Source organism: Desmodus rotundus, chromosome Y, assembly GCF_022682495.2.
Source record: "Desmodus rotundus isolate HL8 chromosome Y, HLdesRot8A.1, whole genome shotgun sequence".
NCBI lineage: Eukaryota > Metazoa > Chordata > Mammalia > Chiroptera > Phyllostomidae > Desmodus > Desmodus rotundus.
In genome coordinates, this window is record NC_092332.1 from 4,670,682 (window position 1) to 4,693,858 (window position 23,177).

The 23,177-nt window shown below is 51.6% G+C and overlaps 2 protein-coding genes across 7 annotated transcripts in view; both read left to right on the forward strand.

Moving 5' to 3' along the window:
• Positions 1–7,689, forward strand: part of LOC139440239 (protein Shroom2-like) — a 98,388-nt gene extending 90,699 nt beyond the window's left edge. For 4 of the 6 annotated variants that reach the window (XM_071220414.1, XM_071220409.1, XM_071220413.1 and 1 more), the window contains 2 exons: positions 2,779–3,051; positions 4,977–7,689. In XM_071220414.1, coding sequence (XP_071076515.1) covers positions 2,779–3,051; positions 4,977–5,243 — 540 coding nt within the window. In that variant the 3' untranslated portion in view covers positions 5,244–7,689. The remainder of the gene's footprint in view (positions 1–2,778; positions 3,052–4,976) is intronic. The other 2 variants (XM_071220410.1, XM_071220412.1) reach the window with 1 other exon arrangement.
• A 13,112-nt stretch (positions 7,690–20,801) lies between these two features.
• LOC139440603 (claudin-34-like) lies at positions 20,802–21,449 on the forward strand. The gene has a single exon (XM_071220434.1). The coding sequence runs from the start codon at positions 20,802–20,804 to the stop codon at positions 21,447–21,449; it is 648 nt and encodes a 215-aa protein (XP_071076535.1).
• Positions 21,450–23,177: the final 1,728 nt, after the last annotated feature.

Below are 23,177 nucleotides of genomic sequence, written 5' to 3' on the forward strand. Positions count from 1 at the left end.
GTGAGATCATCATCCCGATTATGCCAAGGCTGCAGGTTCGATTCCCAGTCAGAGCACAGACAAGAATCAACCAATGCAGCCCTGGCTGGAGTGGCTCAGTGGCTTTTGAGTGCGGGCCTGCGAATGAAAGGATCGTGGGTTTGATTCCTAGTCACGGCACATGGCTGGGTTGCAGGCCAAGTCCCCAGTAGGGGGCACATAAGAGGCAACCGCACATTGATGTTTCTCTCCCTCTCTCCCTCCCTCCTTTGCCCTCTCTCTAAAGTAAATAAATAAAATGTTTTTTTAAAAAAGGAATCAACCACTGAATGCATGAATAAGTGGAAGAACTTACCGATGTTTCTCTCTCTCTCCCCTCTCTCCAAAGTCAATCAATAAAAAATTTTTTAAAAAAGAGATGTACAGCACGAGGTCAGCAAACCACGGCCCACGGGCCCAAGCTGGGCCACCACCTCCTTCGTAAACAAAGCTGTGCAGAAAGAGAGCCGCTTGGGTGAAGGGGGACAAAGTCGTGAAATTGTAGAAGGGCTCCGATGAGGCGCCATTGACCAGGGTCCTGGGGTGATGGGAGGGGCGGCCCCGTGGGGGCCTGCCCATGCCCAGGAGGAGGTCCGGCAAGTACGTGGGGCCTGGGGGAGGAGCCTGGTGGCGTGCTGGAGAGGCAGCCGAGACCAGTGGCAGAGCTGTGTGCGGGGGAGTGGGGGTTGGAGGTGAGGCCGAGGAGTGTAAGGCAGGAGGCCCCGTGGTCATGCTGCAGACAGAATTGTTGGCACCCGGGCCGCCGTCACCACTGCTGTATTAATTGGCTGTCAGTCTTCAGAGCTCGTCGGCAAACCCGACCTGGGACGTCTAGGTGACAACCTGTGTTTTACAAGAAATACTTAGAGCACAGAGGGGTGAAGAAATTGCCCAAGCACGTGACTTTCAGAGAAGACCGTGCTTGCCCCGTATTTTGCTCCCGAGTGTAATGCACACCCACGTTGTTGGCCCAGACTTTCAGGGGGAAAAAACATCTATCGTCTTAATTTTTGACTCAGTTATTTATTTATTTATCCATCTATATTTAAATACCTGTTTTTTGCATTATAAAGGAGTTTGTCATTTAATTTTGAACGTAACGGATATCATTATTGCTTTCTAGAGTTATCCTTTTAACACATACGCATAAAATACAGGAATTAAAAACATTTGTGTAGATACGGAATTAGTACAACCCATGTGTAACGCTCGCAAGTACAGTGGATGTTGTCCGAGAGCTGTGTTGCAAGAGCCGCACGCAAAGAAACGTGCTTTTAATTTAGGAAACTATGGCTGTGGTGGAAGGAAATGAAAACGAAGAGTTTTTGTTGCGGGACTTTCACAGGCCCACTGGCGGGCTCGGAGGCCCTTTTGTTTCCTTCCAGTGCGTTCCAGGCCGAGGGTCGCCCGCTGTTCTCTCTCTGAGCTATTCCTGTCGTTTTTCTCAGGCATGATGGAGGAGGAGGCGGGTCACCTCAGACCGTATGGTGCGCTTCACTTTGGGACGGTGGCCGGTTTAAAGGTCTTAATACATTTTACTTTTTAGTTTTACTGTTTGAAATTAATCATTTACAGGGCTGGCAGGAAGGGAGAATGAGGAGTTAGTGTGGAAGGGTCAGAGTTTCTGTTTGGGAGGATGAGAACTTTCTAGAGGCCGACGGTGGTGATGCTGACGGGAATGTACGTAATACCACTTTTCAGAAGTGGGGAAGATGGTAAATTTTATGTTGTATCTAATGTACCACAGTAGAAAATCAGCCATGTATTTGTATGTTGGTCAAGTTGAAACCAGTAGGTTATTCTAAAAGACTTAATTTAAGTTCATCGATGTCCCTTTATTTGTCTTAATCACCCGAATATAGGTTTATTGGTTTGTTTAGAGAGAAGGAAGGGACAGAGGATATGGCTCTTAATTATTTTTTCAGAGAGAGAAGGAGAGAAACGTCAATCAGTTGCCTCCTTACGCACCCGGACAGGGGATCGAACCTGCAACCTTTTTTGATGTGCAGGCTGATGCTCCAAGGAACTGAGCCATACGACCAGGGCTTGTCTAAATTTTTAATTGCTAATTCTGTGTAGAGCATACTTTTTAATCATGGGATTCAGTACTGGACGGAAGTCTCAGTTCCCTCTGTACATGTAAGTCTTTAAATTGGGAATTCCCAGAATATGAAGCACGGAGTTTCACATGGCCCCTCAGAATTTCTGCAAAGATCCAGGTTGAAGTGAGGCTTACCATGAGCAGCCCAGAGAAGTCAGCTTCTCTATAATCCGATACAACATTAAGAGGATGAGAATAGGTCTGTTTTATTTCTGTTCTTGTAAAGATTTTATTTATTTATTTTTAGAGAGGGGAAGGGAGGGAGAAAGAGAGGGAGAGAAACATCAATGCGTGGTTGCCTCTCACGCACCCCCCACTGGGGACCTAGCTCGCAACCCAGGCATGTGCCCTGACTGGGAATCAAACCCTTTGGTTCCCAGGTCGACCTTCAATCCACTGAGCCACACCAGCCCGGGAGGTTTATTTTATTTCTAAATTCAAATGATTTATTCAAATAAATTTGAATTTATTCAAATTCAAATAAATTTAAATCATTTATTTCTAAATGATTTAACCGGGAGTCAGTATCCTTCCCCTGGTCTTATGTACGCTCTGTGGTTTGATGCTGCCGAAGGCCCGATGTGGTTTGCCCGATGCAGCCATAGTGGTAGAGGTAGAGGGCTGGGGGCAGCGACCCCAATGAGTCCTGTGCCCCGCAGCAGGAGCTCATCGACAGCATCAGCCGCAAGCTTCAGGTGCTCCGGGAAGCCCGTGAGAGCCTGCTGGAGGACATCCAGGCCAACAGTGCCCTTGGGGACGAGGTGGAGGCCATTGCCAAGGGCGTCTGCAAGCCCAATGAGTTCGACAAGTTCCGGATGTTCATCGGGGACCTGGACAAAGTGGTGAACCTCCTGCTGTCCCTGTCTGGTCGCCTGGCCCGGGTGGAGAACGCCCTCAACAATTTGGACGACAGTACTTCTCCCGGTGATCGGGTATGTACAGCCGCATCTGACCTGGAAATCAGGGGTTGGGGGGCTGGTGTGGCAAGGTTGTCCTTGGGGTGTTGAGTGAGTGGCTTGACGCCTCACGGAGCGGCCTGTCCACCTCATAGTACAGGATGCTGTTGAAGTGGGGCGGGCCCTCTCTTCCTGTCATACAGGGGTAACGTGGCCCTCCTGGTCCCGGCTTCACCACCCTCACCTCCCAGTGTCCCTCGGAGCAGATGGGCTACTATCCCCGTGGCTGTATACAGCTACCTCGCCTCCCACCTTTCATCGCCACGTTGAGGCGCCCATTGGCGGCCAGGTCTTCGATGTGGCTGGGATTGGACAAGCCCCGCCGTGTGGGTTTGGGGCAGCTCAGGGTTTCAGAGACAGACAGGCCGATGAGTGAGGAGGCGTGGAGCGAGGTTTAGAAGGCTTCCTCCATGTCTCCAGGTAGGCAGTGAACACACAAACAGACCCACGAGGTCCTCCCCACCGTGTCTGCAGTGTCCAGTCACTGGGCAGCCCAGCCGATTTTAGCCTGAGCTGGATTTCTGGATTCCATTACGACCTCCTTCCTTCCCTTTTGGCTTGGAATTCATTGGCATAGCCTGCCCTCTTTCCGTCCGAGCTCATGGCACCCTTGTTTCCCAAGCACCTGAGTGCAGGTGTCCCCAGGGGCGGGTGGTGCACCCTGGCCCGGTGTGTGCTCAGGGGCTGCACACCCACAGCGGCATCTGTGGCAGCCCCCGCTGAAGAACACCTCGCCTTCACGGAGCTCTCGCTGTGTCGGCATGCTGCGGAGTGCGCCCGCCTCCCGGATGCTGGCGCATGGCCGTGTCCAACAGTCCTCCGCCCAGCTGCCAAGCAGCAGGGCAGCAGGGAGCCTGTGTCACAGCCAAGTGAAAATGAGGAAGTCACACCGAGGAAAGAATTCCTGGCACACTCCCCACCCCCTGGCCCCCGCTGACATTGGAGTTGCCTTCCTGGCTTCCTCTGTCCGCGTTCATGACTTTTGGGGGACCTAGGGAACCGACGCGTGTGTTCTGTGGGTAGAGCGTGACTGTGAGTGCCCGTTTTGGGGATGGGGTCGTCTGTGTGTCCAGAGCAAGACTCTTGCAAGGAGAGAGGGAACCTACCCTCCCACAGCCTGGCAAGTCTCTCCTACCCCCGTCTCTACTCCCTCTTGCCTCCTCGTCTGCAAGTCTTCTTCCCTCAGACTCCTTCCTACCGGAAGAGTTTAGAAACCCCGCCTGAGAATTTGTTTAGAATCTATTCCTTTTGCCACTATATTGTCACGGGAAGGCCCTCGATGGAGGTAGGGTTGCTAAGTCCTTCGCACCTTTGGAGCATATCCAAATTCTGTCGGGGTTTTTTTTTTTTTTTTTTTAATTTATTTTTGTATTGGGTTTTTTTAAATTTGTTTTTAAGATTTTAATTTTTAGAGAGCAGGGAAGAGAGGGAGAAAGAGAGGGAGAGAAACATTGATGGGTAGTCAGCTCTCACAAGCAAGCCCCTAACCAGGGACCCAGCCCGCAACCCAGGCATGTGCCTTGACTGGACATTGAACCGGTGACCCTTTGGTTCACAGGCCGGCACCCAATCCATTGAGCCACACCAGCCAGGACCAAATTCTGTTGTGTTTAGTGTGTTGATCACTCTTGGGCTGGTTGGGGCTATTTCTGTTAGCCTTTGGGAGCGGGCCGGTGGGGGAGACCCAAGAGCAGTGGGTGGCTGGGGGGTGGACATGAGGACTGGACTGGGGCCTGTCACAGCTGTGTGTCCGCTCTGCGCACATTCTCCAGCGTTCTGTGCTGGGCCCGTCAGGGCTGCGTAGCACCGGTCCCCGAGCGACTGGAGTTGGCAGGGCATCAGCCAAAGCCCCCTGCCTTCACTGTGGCCCTTCACAGGCTTGTGTCTCCCCCTGTTCACAGCAATCGCTGCTCCAGAAGCAGCGGGTCCTCATCCAGCAGCACGAGGACGCCAAGGAGCTGAAGGAGAACCTGGACCGCCGGGAGCGCATCGTGTTCGACATCCTGGCCAGCTACCTGAGCGACGAGAGCCTGGCGGACTACGAGTACTTCGTGAAGATGAAGTCGGCCCTCATCATCGAGCAGCGGGAGCTGGAGGACAAGATCCACCTGGGCGAGGAGCAGCTCAGGTGCTTGGTGGACAGCCTGCAGCCCGACAGGGGCAAGTGACAGCGTTGTCCCCCGCGGGGCACAGAGACGGGGCCTGGGTGCTGCGGTCCCCGGGCTGCAAGCCAAAGCACAGCCCGTATTTATGTCCCGCAGCCAGAACCCTCCCGTGGCGAAGTGGCCCTGAGGAAAGCAGTCACTCCCGCATTTGGGATGATTTATGGGAGGTGTTGGTTTCCCTTTAGAACGTGGAGCCCCGTGGCTCCCGGTCAGCTGTTCTCCTTCCCAAGGAACCAGACGTGGCGCTAGTCGGTGGTTCGTGGCAGTTTCTGCCCTGCAGCCTTGGGCTCCGGGCCTGTCGTGCATGCAGGGCTCCTTGGCAGTGGTCGGTGGGTCCTGCCTCCCACCTTGTTGCTGAACCAGCCGCTCAGGAAGCAACTGAGGGCGTGTGCAGGGTGCACAACGGGAGACCCCGGTCCACCTCTCCTCGTGGGACTCCTCTGGGCCACGGGCTGCCCTCTTTCATCCACGTCTGTCCGACGGCGTTAGTGTTCCTTGTCTGTCTCCTGTAATGATGTGCCCTGACCTAGCAAAGACTGGTGGTGGTGGTGGTGATGATGATGGTGATGATAATTTATTAACATTTTGTAAAGGTGACTACTTTGCCAGTGGTTCAAAACCAACTGTGAAATGCGTAACGTGTATGTTGGGTTTTCCCTCATGCTAAACCCGCAGCGCAGATTGTGAGCATGCTTTCACACGCGTGCACGGGGCGAAGACCTTCCGCCCGCCTGCCCTGGCGGCACGGGGCGGATGGTTTCCTGCGGCATGCAGTGACGTGGTGAAACGTGTGTCTGGTTGTCTTGTGCTCGCTAGATATTTGTCTCATGACTCCAACGAGGTGTTTCCTAAGTTCCTTTTCCCCCAGGACAGTTACTTTGTGTGTGTACGGTCCCATTTCTGGTAACCAGCTACTTTCCTGTTTTTCTGTCTTCAAATCGACCAGCAAGCCGTGAAGGCTCCGATCCGTTTCCTGTAAGAACCCGGCCTCCGGTTTTTCAGAGGTCCCATCGCCGGGACAAGCCTGCCACCGAGTCTAGGGACTCTGTGCCCTTTGTTTGGGTTGAAACGGCAAAATTCTAAAGAGAGTCTGTTCACTTAAACAAAACAAAACAAAACAAAACAAAACAAAAACCACCGTCCTGCTCTCCGTTTCTGGTTGGCAAGCCGTAGACTGGGAGAAAATATTGGCAAATCACACATGTGACAAAGGAATTGTCTCCAGGATAGGAAAGGACTCTATAAAAATCTACCATCAGAGAAAAACAGCCCCGTGGAAGCGTGGCCAAAAGATTTCACCAAAGAGGACCTGCGCGGCACACAAGCACAGGGGAAGGGTGGGGAACCGCCGCCGGCTTGGTTGGAACTTCCTGATTTCTACCTAAGTTGCCGTAGAGCCAGTGCGTGTCTCCAGGGATGCCCGTCTGACCACGCACCTGGTTAATGGCGGGGGAACCCCTTGGATGAGTTCATGCGAAGGTAACATTTGGACATCGGTTGGGTGGAGGGGTCGTCTCCTTACCCAGTGCCCCTTGTTCCCGTCAAAGAAGTTTTCCAGCAGGTGGGGAGACGTGTCTTTGTCAGGGGGGACCGCCGCCTTACCAAAACACACACACACAGAAATGTCTCAGGGCACGTGTCCGACCTTCAGGAGCCAGAGCTGGGGAGCCGGACTCCCGTGCCCCCGTCCCCTTGCTGCGCAGAGGGGTCTGAACGGGCACGCCCCGCTAACGCAGGCAATAAGCCTCTCTTTGGCAACCGATCCACCCCAAAAGGACAAATGCGTCTTTATTCCCACCGGATTCAGCCCTGTGACTTGAACACCACGCCAAGGAAGTGTCCTCCTTCGCACTCGGCCGCTTGCTCTGAAGACTGGCCACGTCAGAAAGGGTCCAGCTGCCTGTTCGCGGACCTCCGTCCCGTCTCCCTCCCCGGGGAGGCCAGCCCACTCATTTCCGTGTGTTTGCTTGTTAATTTAGACCACAGTTTTATCTGCGATCCCTTCCCCTCCGATACAGTATTGTGCTGCTTTTGATGCTCTATGTGTCCAGTGTGAATAACAAGAGTTTGTGTGTCTGTCCCCGGCCTTCGATGTGTCCCGCGCACTTTCTCATATGTGGCAACATGCAGTGCTGTTCTCCTGTTGGCCTGTTCAGTGTCTGGGTTAGGGGGTACCCAAAGATTCCGGCGACTCGGTGTATATACATGACGTTGTACGTAGTTCCATTATTGCCTAGAGAACCCGTCTGGTGCTACTGTTTGCCCTTGGCGTTCTTGGAGGGGTGGGGGCTGCCTCCTGAGCCGGTGGCGTCACTCCGCTGCGGAACGCTCCGATTCCGGGCAGCCCCTGCCTGCGGTTCACTGTGGAAAACGTGCAGGTGTCACGCCCGACACTTACCTCTCAACACATCGTCCTGCTTGACTTTCACGAAATAAATAGTGTCTCCGAGTGCATGGCGCGTGTCTCTGATTTACCGACGTGACAATGACGGCTTTTGTGAACAGTCCCAGAGTCCTCCCCGTTGGTCGGATCCCAAGACCGTTGATTCGCTGTGGGATGGGATGATGCGTGTGCGGCTGCTGATGCCAGCTGCTACATCAGGCCAATCCGTTCACAGTCCAGAAACATCAGGGACGGGGGATGTGGGTTAGCTGTTGCCCCAGGAACACTGCGTGACTAGCAGCTGTAAAACGCCAGCCGTGTCCAGGGCGAAGTAGTTCTTAGCTCACGGACGTGCATGTAGATCAGCAGGCTGTGGTCCATAGGTGCCTGTCCTCTTACTCCTGGCCAGGGCACATCAGGTGGCAGGTATGCACCGAAAAGAGACCAGGGACAAAGGTGTGTTTCACGGCTCGGCACCTGCTGAGCTTCCGTAGAGAAAGCACATCCCCCAGCCAAACCTGAGGTCCAAGGGGGCGGGGCAGGCTGGACCCCTTCCGTGCAAGGACCTGTCCAGTCCCGTGGCCAACAGGGCGGCTACAGGGAAGAATTGGGGCCGCCCAGACTGCACCCCCACACCAGGGCCCGCACATGCAGAATGGCTGCCGCAGATCCTGACCCACAACCCAAGTTCCTGGAGCAGAGCCCCTCCTCCCCCGTCCCTCGTGGCTTCGCCTCCCTGAGCCTCCATTTCCCCCTTCGTGTTTGGAGAAGAGCTGATGTGAGCACGTGTTTTAGAACCCAGGCCGGCACAGATAAGCCTGTGTCCCTCGGTTTTCGCACCGCAGCCTGGGTGTGGGAAAGCCCCTTTCGTGCCTGAACACCCCCGACACACGGGGGCTGCCCTTGGTCGGAGGGGTGAGCAATGCTTGTCACGGAGCATGTCTGCGGGACCCGAAGCTCAGACAGTTGAGAAGCAGGGCTTCTTTTTCATAAAATCCATCAAAGGAGTGAATTTGTAGAACGGGAAGCAATTAATGCAAGTTACATGTTTTAAGTAGTGGACACAGAGCATACATGTTCTAGTTAGTCCCTCAAGGGCTGTGACGTCGGGCCGTGCAGCTGTGTGACCCGCGTCCCGTGGCCCATCGGTGGCTGTGTGCAGCGTGCTGTCCAGGAGCACCTGTGGGCGCAGGCTGACGGAGGTTCGTCTGCACTTGGGCGTGGGCCCTTGCACATCTGGGACCCTCCAAAGTGGTGGAGAGGCACAGTCTACCACCCAGGGAGACGGCTGTCGCTTTGTGCTTGGCCCTGCTTGCTGTTCTACCACCACCCCGGACCCTGCCAGCCCAGTCTGTTTTCTGCATGTCCCGTGAGAAAAAGGCAACCAGGGCAGCGGATCTGTTGCCACCAAGACAGACAGGGAGATGGAGAGGAAGGCGGGGGTGGGGTGGGGCAGAAAGACACGGGAGGTAACTGAAGGCGTGACTTCGCCATCTCTGGCAAGTTTCCCCAAAGCATAGGGCTGAGCGAGCTGGTCGCTGGCCCCGCCAGCAGCTGGGAAGGAGCAGACGGCGAGAGGCCCCGAAGCTCAAGCTTACGGGCTGCCCGGGGCACCTGTGGCCAGTTTAAACCCAGGTATAAAACAACTAAATACCAGGACACAACCATGTCGAGAGGCATTGTGGGCACAGTTGACAGGAGTGAGATGTGGACCCGGGACGAAGGCACTCCATTCGGACACCATCTTGCCCAGACTACATCGCACAAACCCCAAGTGAGGTAAATGGAAAACAAAACAGGCCGGTTCTCCCGAAAGGGGCCAAAGCAAGGAAAAGGTGATGGCAGATAAGCCCACACGTGGCTCAAAACGGGAGGGAACGTAGGCTCCTGCCAAGAGCCAGACCCCTGCTCCTGGATGCTTCCCGGGCAGGAGGACGGGAGTCGGACCCCAGGGGTGAGTGGAATCGGGTCTGTGGGTCACGCCGCTGTGTCATCGTTGACGTCTGCGTTCTCTCTGCTGCCCTGGGGTCCGGCACATTCTTTCCTGTCGGGAAGTCTGGGGGAAGAATACCTGGAGGTCTTTGTGCTCTTTGCAACGTCTGTTTGCACATCAGAAATTATTTCAGAATGGAAAGTTGAATAAGGGCAGTTTTCCTTTGGCCTCTTCCAAAGACCCCCGTTCTCCTATCTTGTAAGTCTAGTGCTGTCACCTGGGATCTTCCGAGGGGCTTTAAGGAGAGTTCCAACCCGGCTGGTGTGGCTCGTCATCCTGCAAAGTGTAAGATCGCCAGTTCACTTCCAAGTAGGAGCTGTACCTGGGTTGTGGGTTCAGTCCCCTGCCAGGGCGCGTGAAGGAGGCAGCGGATTGATGTTTCTCTTTCATCCTGATGTTTCTCTCTCTCCCTCCCTTCCCCTCTCTCTAAAAACAACTAAATAAAATCTTTCAAAAATAGAGTTCCAATATTTTGTCGACAGAGGGATAAATCACGCCCCGGCGGAGGCCGCTGTCTGGGCGCAAAGTGTCATCCTTACCACGGCTTTGTGGGTTTGGTCCGGGCACTCTGGCACCTTCTCACATCTCAGAGGCATGTCCGTGGAGCAACAGGTGCTGCCTACATTTGTCATGGGGGTGAGGGGCCCTGCGATGGCAGGGGACCTGTCCAAGTGGGTGTCACCTGGCGCCCTGTGCTGCTGGGAGGGGCTCCGGCCGCCACGACCCTGAACTGGACTCCGCAGGTCAGAAAATCAAAAGTCATTCTTTTGCTGGTGTGTGTGTGTCTTTCTTAAATGTACGTGTCGCTCCCGTTTATTTCAATATTTCCTGCAGGAGTGTTTGGGGTCTTTATTTTGAAGCTTGGTGGTGTTTTGGGACCAGAACTATGTTGTCGGCACTTCTGTTTATATCCAGTAGCTGGCGGTTAGTGAAATGGGTTTTGTCAGATGTTGTTTTGCTTAAAGTCTCCATGTCTGAGAACCTGCCAACAACGGGAAGGAAGGACTCCCTGTGTTTCTTTCCAAGGGATTTTCAGAGCGTGGTACGGTGTAGATTTCTATCCAAATAAGCTTTGGGCATGATAGAAAACACACACCCACATGTGTGTGTGTGTATGTCCAGAGCTAACAATACATTTTACCCACACGTGTGTGCCAGGTACATACTGGGCATCTCGGACTCTCCGTGGAGCCGCCTACTGGTGACGGCACAGCTGGCATTAGATGGCAGGTCTCTGGCTGCAACCCCTTCTCCCACATCCGTCTCTCCAGCGGCCCCGCCTTCCCCACTGCCAGCTGTGCCAGCTGCGCCAGCTGCACCAGCTGTGCCATGCAGCATGCCAGCAGCCCCGTGCAGCATGCCAGCAGCCACAAGGCAGCACCAGCATCCGGATGCTTGGAGAAATGACTGGCCTTACATGGGTGCTCTGCCATGCCACCCCTGTGGTGGTCATTTTCATTCCTGTGAGGTGACGCTGAGACTCTTCAGCAGTGCCGGGGACCCAGTGATACATCATGTACCTGCTCCCCCTCTTTCTCTCTCCATCTTCTTCCTTCTCTCTCTCCCCCCCCCATTTGTTTTTTAAAGAAACAGGGTTATATTTTTTACAGAGGGGAAGGGAGGGAGAGAAACATCAATGGGTGGTTGCCTCTCAGACATCCCCTACTGGGCACCTGGCCTGCCACCTCCCCCACCACGTGCCCTGACTGGGAATCGAACCGGCGACCCTTTGGTTCACAAGGTCGTGCTCAATCCACTGAGCCACACCAGCAGTGACTGATCCCATAGTTTTGGAATCTGCTTTTTACTAACACTGTTAGAAACTCTTCCCCCAAATTATTCTTCAACGTAACATTGAACTCCTGTGTAATGTGTCATTATAAAGACATAAAATGGTTCACTGAACACATTCTCTAAACGGGGTTTTCAAGATTCTTTTTCTATTTGTCCCCATTGTAACCTCAGCTAGGAAGTTCATTCGGTGTGTTTTTCAGGTACATCTTTGTACCCCTCTGCGCTCATTTGCTTAGAATAATATCCAGATCATAGAAAGTGTAAGCAGAAGATTCCAGGGGAACTTGGACCCCCATATAAAATTTAGTCCTGAGCCCTGGCTGGTGGGGCTCAGTGGATTGAGTGCAGGCCTGCAAACCCCAGGGTCACCAGTTCGATTCCCAGTCAGGGCACATACCTGGGTTGCGGGTCAGGTCCCCAGTTGCGGGGCGCACGAGGGGCAACCACACATTGATATTTCTCTCCCTCTGTCTTTCCTTCCCTTCCCCTCTCTAAAAATAAATAAAATCTCTTTAAAAATTAAAAAAAAAATTTAGTCCTGAGTGCTGGCTAGCTGACCCCGTGTGCCCGTTTGGTAGCCTCATTTATTACTAAAAATCCCACTTGCCACCATCCCCAATCTTAGCCGGCCAGTTTCTCAGTGGGAGGCATCACCTGACATATCCCCTCCTGTCCGGCTCACGTGCACCAGGTTTCAAGAACTCGGTCGAAGAGTGTGTCTCCTCCAGTGTTCCCTGTCCCTGGTGTTTGCTCACTGCATCTCACCCATTGGCAGCCACTTCCGCTAACACCTGCTTAGGTACGTTGTCATTGTGCTTTTCAAGCAGGGGATCTGTTAGGGACCATTTCTGGGGACGAGAGAGCGTGGTGGGAAGGCATGGCTGAAGTCAAGCACACCCTGAAAGGACTGTGATGGACCCTTGCTGAGCCTACCCCACCCTGGCCCGCCCGCCTTCTGGCCCTGGCAAGTTGACAGACCAAGCGGGGACACACTGATGAAAAGGAGCCAAGGCTGTGCTCATCAACCACAGTGGCAGCTGTCATGGGGGGTGGGGCCTAGCAACTGAGAATCTTGAAGGTGGGATGGAACGCGGTAACAGGCCGGAAGCCTGCGGAGTGGTGGGGAATCCGGTTGGCCCGCAGCTGGGAGCTGGCTGAGAGGACCTCCCGGAGTGGCAGGGTTGGCCGCCCCCCAGGCTCGACGCAGACGCCCGTGTGCTGGGAGACGTCGCACTGGTCAGTGGAGGCTCTGCGTGCTGTGCTGTGTGGTCCGTCGTGGGAAGGCTGATGTAACAGCACTGTGCCCTGTCACCGTTTGTGAGGGGCACAGTTCACTGCTACTCAGGACCAGCACACGAGTGCTGCCGTCATTCCAGAACGTGCTCACCCTCCCACACGGAAAGTCTGTCCCCATTGAACGCCAGCTCCCCGGCCCCCTCCCCGGCCCCCGGGCACCTGTTGTCGCTTTGTGTCGAGGACTTTGACTGGTCCAAGTGCCTCGTGTAAGTGGGATGAGACCGTATTTGTGTCTGTCACTGCCTGGTTTCACGTGGCACAGTATCTTCTTCGTCCATCCATGCCAGAGCATGTACGACAGTTTCCTTCCTTTTCGTGGCTGAATACTATTCCCCAGTGTAAACAGACCACAGTTTCCGTATCCAGATATCCATTGCTGGACACAGGGCTTGTTCCCGCCCCTTGGCTATTGTGAATAATGCTGCTTTGAACACGGGTGTGCGAATGTCTGTGTGAGTCCCTGCTTTTGCTTCTTTTGGGTATGTGCCCAGAAGTGGGGTGGCTGGATCTGGGGGTGATTCCACGATGAATTTTGGGACTTGACGTTGTGCTTTCTCGGTCCTTCTTTATTGTATTTTGAGGCCCTGGCCACACGCTGCTTGTTTCACTCACTCTCGATGGCAGTCGGCTGCGTCTGTGTGTCATTTACATTTTGATTCCCGTTCGTGGGCTTCTTCTGACACAGGTTCAAGCAGCAGCAGGTGAGTGTTACTCACCTGTGGAGACTAACGGCGGTGGAAGCAGCGAACCAGTCCCTGACCACAGCGCCCTTCCCACCAGGCCATCTAATCCCGCTTTGGCACCTAGCAGGTTCTGTCTCCATTCTGCAGCCTGGGTACAGGGCACCCTCATAATGTCATCGTCAAACAGCCGTCCTAATTGTTCTAGGTTATGGTAGTTCACGACCCTGGTTCAAGGTCATTTACACATTCGACAACATCCCCTTCTCCCGATTGCTTCTCTGCGTGTCTTCTTGATCTCATCCCCCTTTCTCTTGTATGTTCCCAGTTATCTAACACCCATTTAGTCTAGCAGGGACAAAATCAGGCCGCCCTTGAGAAGAGGCACTTTGTGCCCTCTGTCCCCCACCCTCAGCTCCTGGAGATGCTCACCTGAGCCAGTGACACCTCAGAACTCAAGCAACATGTAAGGGCTTATATGGCCATTGTCACCTGGAGCCAACATGCCCCAGGACATTGCACGGACAGGCTCCTCATCTTAGGGAAACCGTTTCACGGTTCCTAGAGCCGTGTTTAATTCAAAGGAGGGACGCCATGGGCTTTTCAGGTTATGAGCCGGAGTCTGGCTAGATATTTGAGTTTTAATCACTCTTAAAGTGCCCCTCATCCCCAAGGTTCCTGCCCACCAAGAGGACATAGCAATTCCAGATGCGCAGCCACCAAAGCCAAAGCAGGTAGGAAGGAACAAGTGTCTAGGGGATGGACATGTGGCTGTGGAGTTGTCACATGGTGCAGCCGCTTTGGGAAACACGGAGGGGCCCTCGAAATGTAATGCAGTCCCCTTGTGACTCAGCAATTACACTCCTATCTACATGCCCAGGAGAGATTAAAACATACATGCAGCCCTAGCCAGGTGGCTCAGTTGGTTGCAGTGTCGTCCCCACACACCAAAGGTTGTGGGTTCGATCCCCAGTCAGGGCACATGCCTAGGTTGTGGATTCGATCCCTGGTTGGGGTGCGTGCAGGAGGCAACCGGTCGATGTTTCTCACATTGCTGTTTGTGTCTCTCCATCTCCCTCTCTCTCTAAAATCACTATAAATATATCCTCGGGGAGGATTAAAAAAGAAAGACAAAATCAATTGAGCAAATACATCCACTCAGAGACTCACACATGAATACCCATGGCTGCATCATTTACAGATGCCCCAAAGTGTCAACAGCTGCCCACCCACTGCTATAGACAGATGAACAAGCTGGAGGGTGCACACAGGGTGATACACCTGCACTGTGGGAAGGAATGAAGTGCCGATGCATGTAAGGATGAACCCAAAAAACACTGTTCGGTGACAAGCCGGGCCCAAAGGCCGTGGGTTGTGTGGCTGCTTTTATACAAAGTGTCTGCAATAGACAGATCCGCAGACACAGAGAGTGGGGCAGGGGAGCCCCAGGGCCTAGGGGAGAAGGAGGCGTGACCGCCCACAGGTGATGAGAACACTCTGGAATGAGAGACTGGCGATGGGTGCATAGGCTTGTGAAGACACAGAAACCACTGCATTGTAGGCTTGCAAATGCTGGATGTCCTGTGTGTGAATGACGTGTCTGTGAAGCTGTTTTGACAAAGGAAACGCAATGGAGCCACGGTACAAATGTGCCCAGGGGGGGCAAAAGAATGAGCTGTAGGCGCCTGGGAGCCACAGCAGAACTGTGTCTTGTCTTTATGATTCTCTCTGAGGTTGTCCTGCCCTGGAGCCAACACTACAGAACCCACAAAGTGGCCCCCCTTTCCACTCAGCTCCACGTCGCGGGGCCTCCGTATTCCAAAAGTTTCTTTCTTTCTTTTTTTTTCTTCTTCTTTAAAAAATTTTTATTGTAATTCAATTACAGTTGTCTGCATTTTCTCCCCATCCTTCCACCCCACCCCAGCAAAATTTTCTTAAAGGATTTTAAAGTGTGTAGCTCGCACCTCGTACATAAGTGACCCCCAGAAGTTTGATAAGGGGACATCCATACCAGTGTGGCAGCACCCTTCCAAGTGCCCTTGGTCTTGTCAGGGGGTGGACTGGAAGCGGCCCATTAGCAGAGAAGGGGCCAGCTGATGTGTGAAGGGAACGTCAAGTTTCTGGGGCGAGTTACCCCAGCGTGAGGGCTAGAAGCCTCATCTGGAGCCAAAAGCAAAAGTGTCCATTTTCCATCTCCTTCACATTAGCTCTTGGAGTTTTATAAGATATGTATCAGAGTGAGAAAGTTGTCCTGTGCCTTGCAATGACCTCGTGGCTTGGGTGGCCGAGACGCTGGGCTTCTTTCTTACAAGTTCTTATTCAACAGCTCATCAGCCCTGGGCAGAAAATCGTTATCCAAAAAAAAAAAAAATTTTTTTTTAGCGTGGACATCATAATTCATTCCAGCACCCTGTCCACGATGACCCTTCAGGTCTTTCGTCCCTCTGTTCCTGCACATGTTCTGGGGGTCCTTCACCATCCCCGCTCCCTCACAAACCTCCTTCACCTGCCCTCACTCTCCCTGCCTTGCAAAACCCCCTAACCAGGCAGACACATGTCCCTAGAAGTCCTTATTCTGTTGGGTTGCTCAGCAGGACAGCCAGGGCTGCCATACAAACTTGTTTGGAAGAATCCGCCGAGTTGAGGATGAAGGGACTTCTCTCATGTGGCTTTGCCAACACTACAGGACAGCTTAGCCCTCGGGTTGGAGTGCCCAGAATCTCTGGCCCGTGCCTGGGATGTCAGAGGGAGCCCAGGACTTACATGTCCATTACTTTCAATGTTCCTCTGGGGATTATTCTCTTGACTGTCCCATACAAAAGGTGAGTGGGCTTGAATGGTCCCCTGTCTCTTGGTGACAGACTAAGCCACTTGAGCCTGTGGCAGCAGAGGTGGCACGCTGTCTCTTCCCCGCACTGGCATTTCCTCTCAAACACCTTCCATCCACTTGAGCTTGTTGGTCCTGCTCTCCAGCCCTCACCAGCCAGCTTGCAGCTAGCTGCCAGTTTCTGCATTTATCGCAGAAGAAATGCTCCCAGGCAACTCAATACACTCGAGCTGACTGCCTCATTCCTGCCAACACGCCAGTTGAAGTGTTCCTTCCAAGGAGTTTGCTCAGGACTACTTGGCCCAAAGGAATGATCTTTCTATATATGCATCTTCTATGAATGCCTGGCCACGCGAAGGGATTCCTGGCATCGGTCACGAAGATCTCTCGCCCTGGGGCCACGGGATAAAATCTGTACCCCTCAATGTGCTCCGTGAGCAAGCTTCAATGTCCACTGCTGCTCGCCCTTGACTCCTTTCTGTCCTTTTTATTGCTCTGTGTAACCCTGTTTTCTCCTCTGAAAAAAAAAGGAATGGACTGTTACCTTCAAATGTAAAGACAAGATAAAAATCACTAGTGATCCCAGTTGTCTTATCTTTTGCATAATCTGTGATGTAAAAAATAACCTCATGCCCGATACATGCTTACAGTTTTCTTACCCATAGTTTTTTTTAACCCTCACCCAGGATATGTTTGTTGATTTGAGAGAGAGAGAGACATATGTCGGTTGCCTCCCGTACGTGTTGCAACTGGGGATCGAACCTGCACCCATCTGGTGTGCGGGACGATGCTCTACTCTACTGAGCTCATTACCCTCATTTTCACTGTGCTCCACCACAGACATTTCCCATGGTACCGAATACTCTTATTTTAATGTCTGCTACATACCACAGTGAATGAATTACTTTATTTTTAAGTCTATATTATAGATTACAATTGGGTTATTACAATTGTCCCAATTTTTTCCCCCTGTATACCTCCTCTGTCCTGCACCCCACTCCCTCCAGCATTTCCACACCCCCTTCGTTCATGTTCATGGATTGTACTTATAAGTTCTTTGGCTTCCCCATTTCCCATACTATTCTTAGCCTCCCCCTGTCTATTTTCTACCTACCATTTATGCTTCTTATTCCCTATACCTTTTCCCCAAAATGCCCCCTCCCCTTCTCGCTGATAACCATCCATGTGATCTCCATTTCTGTGATTCTGTTCCTGTTCTAGCTGTTTGCTTAGTTCGTTTTTGGTTTTTTAGGTTCAGTTGTGGATAGTTGTGAGTTTGTTGTCATTTTACTGTTCATATTTTTTATCTTCTTTGTCTTAGGTAAGTCCCTTTAACATTTCATATAATAAGGACTTGGTGACAATGAACTCCTTTAATTGGACCTTATCTGAGAAGCACTTTACCTGCCCTTCCATTCTAAATGATAGCTTTGCTGGACAGAGTCATCTTGGATGTAGGTCCTTGCCTTTCATGACTTGGAATACTTCTTGCCAGCCCCTTCTTGCCTGCAAGGTTTCTTTTGAGAAATCAGCTGACAGTCTTATGGGAACTCCTTTGTAGGTAACTGTCTCCTTTTCTCTTGCTGCTTTTAACATTCTCCCCTTATCTTTCATCTTGGCTAATGTAATGATGATGTGCCTTGGTGTGTGCTTGCTTGGGTCCAACTTCCTTGGGACTCTCTGAGCTTCCTGGATTCCCTGGAAGTCTATTTCCATTGCCAGATTGGGGAAGTTCTCCTTCGTTATGTTTTCAAATGAGTTTTTCATTTCTTGCTCTTCCTCTTCTTCTTGTGGGACTCCTATGATTCGGATGTTGGAATGTTTAAAGTAGTGCTGGAGGTTCCTAAGCCTCTCCTCACGTTTTTGAATTCTTGTTTTGTCATTCTGTTCTGGTTGAAGGTTTCTTTCTTCCTTCTGGCCCAAACCGTTGATTTGAGTCCCATTTTCCTTCCTGTCACTGTTGGTTCCCTGTATATTTTTCTTTATGTCACTTTGCATAGCCTTCACTTCCTTCTCTTTTTTGTCACCATACTCAACCAATTCTGTGAGCATCCTGATGACCAGTGTTTTGAACTGTGCATCTGATAGGTTGGCTATCTCTTCATTGCTAAGTTCTATCTTTGGAGCTTAGATCTGTTCTTTCATGTGGCCCTTGTTTTTTTTTTGTTTTTTTTTTTTTTTATCTTGGCACACTTGTTAGGTGGTAAGGGGCTGAGCCTTAGGTGTTCACCAGGGTGGGGCAACCCACTTTGCTGCATTGTGGCACTGTATGTTGGGGAGGGGTCCGAGAGGAAACAATGCCACTTGCTCAGCTCTCGCCCCACTTTCAGTCACTTCCCCTGCTACCCACAAGCAAGTTGGGCCCTTCTGGTGCTGATTCCCAGGTGAGTGGGTTTGTGTACATTCTAGGACCCTGTGGGTCTCTCCAATGAACTCTCCTGTGAGGCTGGGAGTTTCTCCCACCACCACAAACCCCATAGGTTTTTACAGTCAGAGGTTTTGAGGCTTTATTTCCCTGTACTGGAACCCTGGGTTGTATTATCTGTCTCGCTCCCCAGTTGTTCCTCCTGCACACAAATGTGGGATTGCCTGCTCCACCAGCCACTGCCTCACCCAGCCAGTCCTCCTATTGCTGCCTTCCCATGTGTCCTCTCTGCCCAGCTTCCTGTCTCCGCCCCCGCTACCAGTCTGGATGAATGTTTCTTCTTTAACTCCTTGGTGGTCAAACTTCCATACAGTTTGAATTTCTGGTGGTTTTTGTTATTTTTTGCTTTTAAATTTGTTGTTGTCCTTCTTTTAGTTGTGCGAGGAGGCACAGTGTGTCTACCTATGCCTCCATCTTGGCCGGAAGTCTAAACGAATTACTTTAATTCCTACCAGGTATTGCAGTGTGTTTATGTGCCAGAATTAATGCTGCATTACTTCACAAGTTTCTTTCTTTTTAATTCATATATATATATATGTATAGTCATGACAAATATCTGAAAGTGTTGCTCAGCCACACAGTACTTTAAAAAAAAGTCATCATCTGCTGTCCTGAACACCGTTTGGACGGCAGGAAGCTAGTCACTCAGGGGTACCTACAGCACGGTTGCTGTCTTGAAAATCATGCAGAGCCGTGGCTGGTGTGGCTCGGCGGACTGAGTACTAGTCTGGGAACCAAAAGGTCAGCAGTTCAATTCCCAGTCAGGGCACAAGCCTGGGTTGCCGGCCAAAGTGCCCAGTAGGAGGTGCATGAGAGGCAACCACACACTGAGAAAATAAATAAAAAAGAAAAAAAGAAAAAGAAAAAATCAGGCAGAAACTGAACCAAGGTGTTTGGGGACACACGCTGAGGGGAAGAACTAATGACCAGCCGGGATGCGGGAGATATCGAATCTCTGAAGCCGACTGGTGGCCGTGCATGTTTTTGCTGTACACTTAGATTTTGTGCTTTTCTTCGTGTGTGCAGTTGCTCCCAATGCAGAGAGTCTGACAAACCCATGACCCCTGCAGGCCACTGAAAATGTCCTTGGAAGTCAGCACAGAGACTCCCAGGCTCTTCATGCCCGTGACTCTGTTGTACACGTGACTTTGCAGCGTGCTGCTTGTGCTTGGTATATTGCGAACATTTTCTGTTTGGTCACAGCATGATTTTTAAAAAAGATTTTATTTAGTTATTTTTAGAGAGAGGGGAAGGGAGGGAGAGGGCGAAAGAAACGTCAATGTGTGAGAGGCCCATCGATCGGCTGCCTGTCACACGTCCCCAAGTGCCCAGCTTGCAACCCAGGCACATGCCCTGACTAGAAATCCAACCGGTGACCTTTCGGTTCACAGGCCAGTGCTCCATCCACAGAGTCACACCAGCTGGGGCTGGTCACGTTATGTTTTAATGGCAAAAAGAATGGCTGTCATCAGCAGGACTAAAACGGTCAAATATTGGAGAAGATACGGAGACAATGGAACCCTCACACGTAGCTGGGGGGAATGTAGAAAGCTCCTGACCGGCAGTTCCCACAATCATCTCAGAAGGGCGGCTTCTTGGGGAAACGGCTTAGCAGTTTGTTCAAAGTTACACACACACGCAGTAGGACCCACGCGTCTCAGTCCTGGGTACCTACCCGCCGCAACAAATGAGAACATTTATGTTCGTACAAGGTTTTATACAGATGTTCAGCGCAGCGTTATTGATGAGAGCCAAAATGTAGAATCCATCTGCACGTCCCCCAAAGTGACAAATGCATAGACCAACTATGGTGCATCCCTACATCTGAACACTGCTCCGCCATGTGGGTGAGCCTTAAGAACCCTAGGCAAAGTGAGAGGAGCCAGACAAGACATATCCCAGCGGGAGGATCCCAGTTAGACCGGCCACGTAGCCTAACGCTGAGCTCCAGTGCATGGGCAGCGCGGGCGTTTCCTAACCAGAGCCTATTGTGGGACTGCGAGTGGCTGTCCTTTGTCGCAGAGCGTGCGAGGGTCTCCCGTGGGCCTCGTCGGACATGGCGCGTGGCTGCTCCCAGGGGAGGGGACGGGCTGTGCCAGCCTGTGGGTCCCACGCTCATGAAGCCTTGTACTGCTTTGCAGCTCCCCCGGAGACGTGGCCACCATGAGCTTGCCTGTGCAGAGCGCGCGCCGCCAAGTGGCGGGTTTCGCGGTCGGCACCCTGGGCTGCATATTCTGCATGATGTCCATGGGCCTCACCGAGTGGCGCGTGTGGCACGTGGAGCACGCGCCGCCCTCCCCCGCGGGCCTGGCCTGCATTGGAATGTGGAAAGTCTGCATTTACCGCCACAGCAGGTACTCCGGCAGAGACATCGCCTGCCACCTGTACCACTACGCGGACACCTACCTGCCTCTGGACGTCCGCGCCGCCCAAAGCCTGCTGCTGGCCGCCAGCGTCCTGGGGCTCCTGGGCAAAGGGCTGCTCGTGTTGGCGCTGCGGCACGTCTTCGTGGGCAGGCTGCGCACGGACGAGGCCCACGACCTCTTTCTCACCGCGGGCATCCTGAAGGTCAGTGCTGGCACCTGCATCTCCGTGGCTGTGGTCTGCAACTACTGCTCCGTGGTCAGGGCGGCGGGCATCGCCTTCCCGCCCTCCTTCGCCCTGCCCTTCAAGCCGAAGGCACAGCACGTGGGGGGCACCTGCGGCGTGGCGGTGCTGGCCGCGCTCATGTTGCTGCTGAGCGGGCTGCTTTCCTTCTTCTACAAAGTGCCCCCCGAGAGCCAAGTGCATCCTGTCATTTCAGACATATGAAATTCGTGCTTGCGTCAGCTCTGCAAAGGCAGGTGTACCAGGTGTTTAGGGGGAGTGTGATCAGGATGCTCTAGAAAACATTTCCAAGGGCTGGAGACCGCGGCCAAGTGGCCCTTCGCTCTAGGAGCAGATGGGGCTCACGGGTTGCTTCAGGCCCTTTGGTTAAAAAAAATTAAAAAGTACCCAAAGACCAACTGTCTACCTGTCTTACTGAATCCGAGTTTTAGTTATTGCTGAGTAAATAATAAGAGTTTCTGAGAACCTTGCATCTCTTACACTTCAGCTAAAAACAACAGACCTTATTTCCTGTGGCATGCTACTAATATGTATCATGGAAAATTTTCCAAATGTGCAAAAGTACAGTAGTATAAGGAATGCCCCCCAATTACCAAGATTCTGCCATATCACCTTAATCTCTCCTTTCTTCCCCTCTTAATCTACAGGGTCCCGCAGAAGTAACACCTGCTTGACTGTGGTTGGTAGGGTAATACTACGGGTGTAATAATTTATAGTTTTAATTTCAACATTTCACCTGAAATGTCATATAGTATGCTTGGTGTAATATTGTTATGTTACAGAATTACATACTAATAATTTTGTAATTAAAGATTTTATGGTAAAAAGGGGTGTTATTTGTGCCAGACCCTATATTTTCCATTTTCCAAAGGACTTTATGTTCTGAGAATTTTATTTTAGATTTTGGAGAGAAACATCGATGTGAGAGAGAAACATGGACTGGTTGCTTTCCGTCGGAGTCCTACCTGGGGACTGAACCTGCAACCCGGGCATGTACCCTGACTGGGAATTGAACCCGTGACCTCTACGTTCGCAGGATAATGCCCAACCACCTGAGCCACACCGGCTGGGGCTTTCCAAAGGACTTTAAAGCAAATCCCAGACATCAGGGGTCTTCATTCCTATACATTTAAATATTACTGTCTAAAAAAATTGGACATCTCCTTGCATAACCATATTATACCTAAAAAAGTAACAATTATTTCTAGTGATCATCAAATACTTACCACAATTCTTAAATGCCTCAAAAGGAATTCTACAATTTTATTATTTTTTCACAGAATGCAGTCACCCTGCCTCTTAAGTCTTAATTTAAAGCACTTCCTCTACTACACTCTCTTTTTGTGTGTGTGTGTGGACAAAATAAAAAGAAAAGAAAATGGTGGTGGGAAAATGGAGACAACTGTACTTGAACAACAATTTTTTTAAAAAAGAAAAAAAAAAGACCGATTTATAGAAGACAGTGATTCAATTGTCCTATCTTTAAACTGATTACCTCTTGAGGTTTGATTAGATTCCGGGTCAGTGCTTTGAGGAAGAGTATTTCAAAGTTGCTGCCTTGTATCATTATCCCGATGACATACGGTAATTGTCCTTTTTAGTGATGCTGAGGTTAACAGGTGGACCCCGGAGGGGACAGCCCAATCCCTCTTGTAACTTTGATCAAACTCCCACCTCACCGGCCATCTACGGAATGACGTTCCTCGTTTGAATCAATTATTGCGCTGAGGGTTACAAGCGGTTGGTTGCCATCCAACGGGACCATGCTTGCCAGATTTATCAGCTGAGAGGCTTTTGTAAAGAAAAACTTTCCCTCACCATGTAGGACTCCTTGGTTATTCTAAAATTCAGCTCATATTAAAAAAGGCAAGGTAAGTGCATCATTTCCCCCCTCTATTTGTTCAATTTCTAGCGTAAGGAGGGAAAATGCCC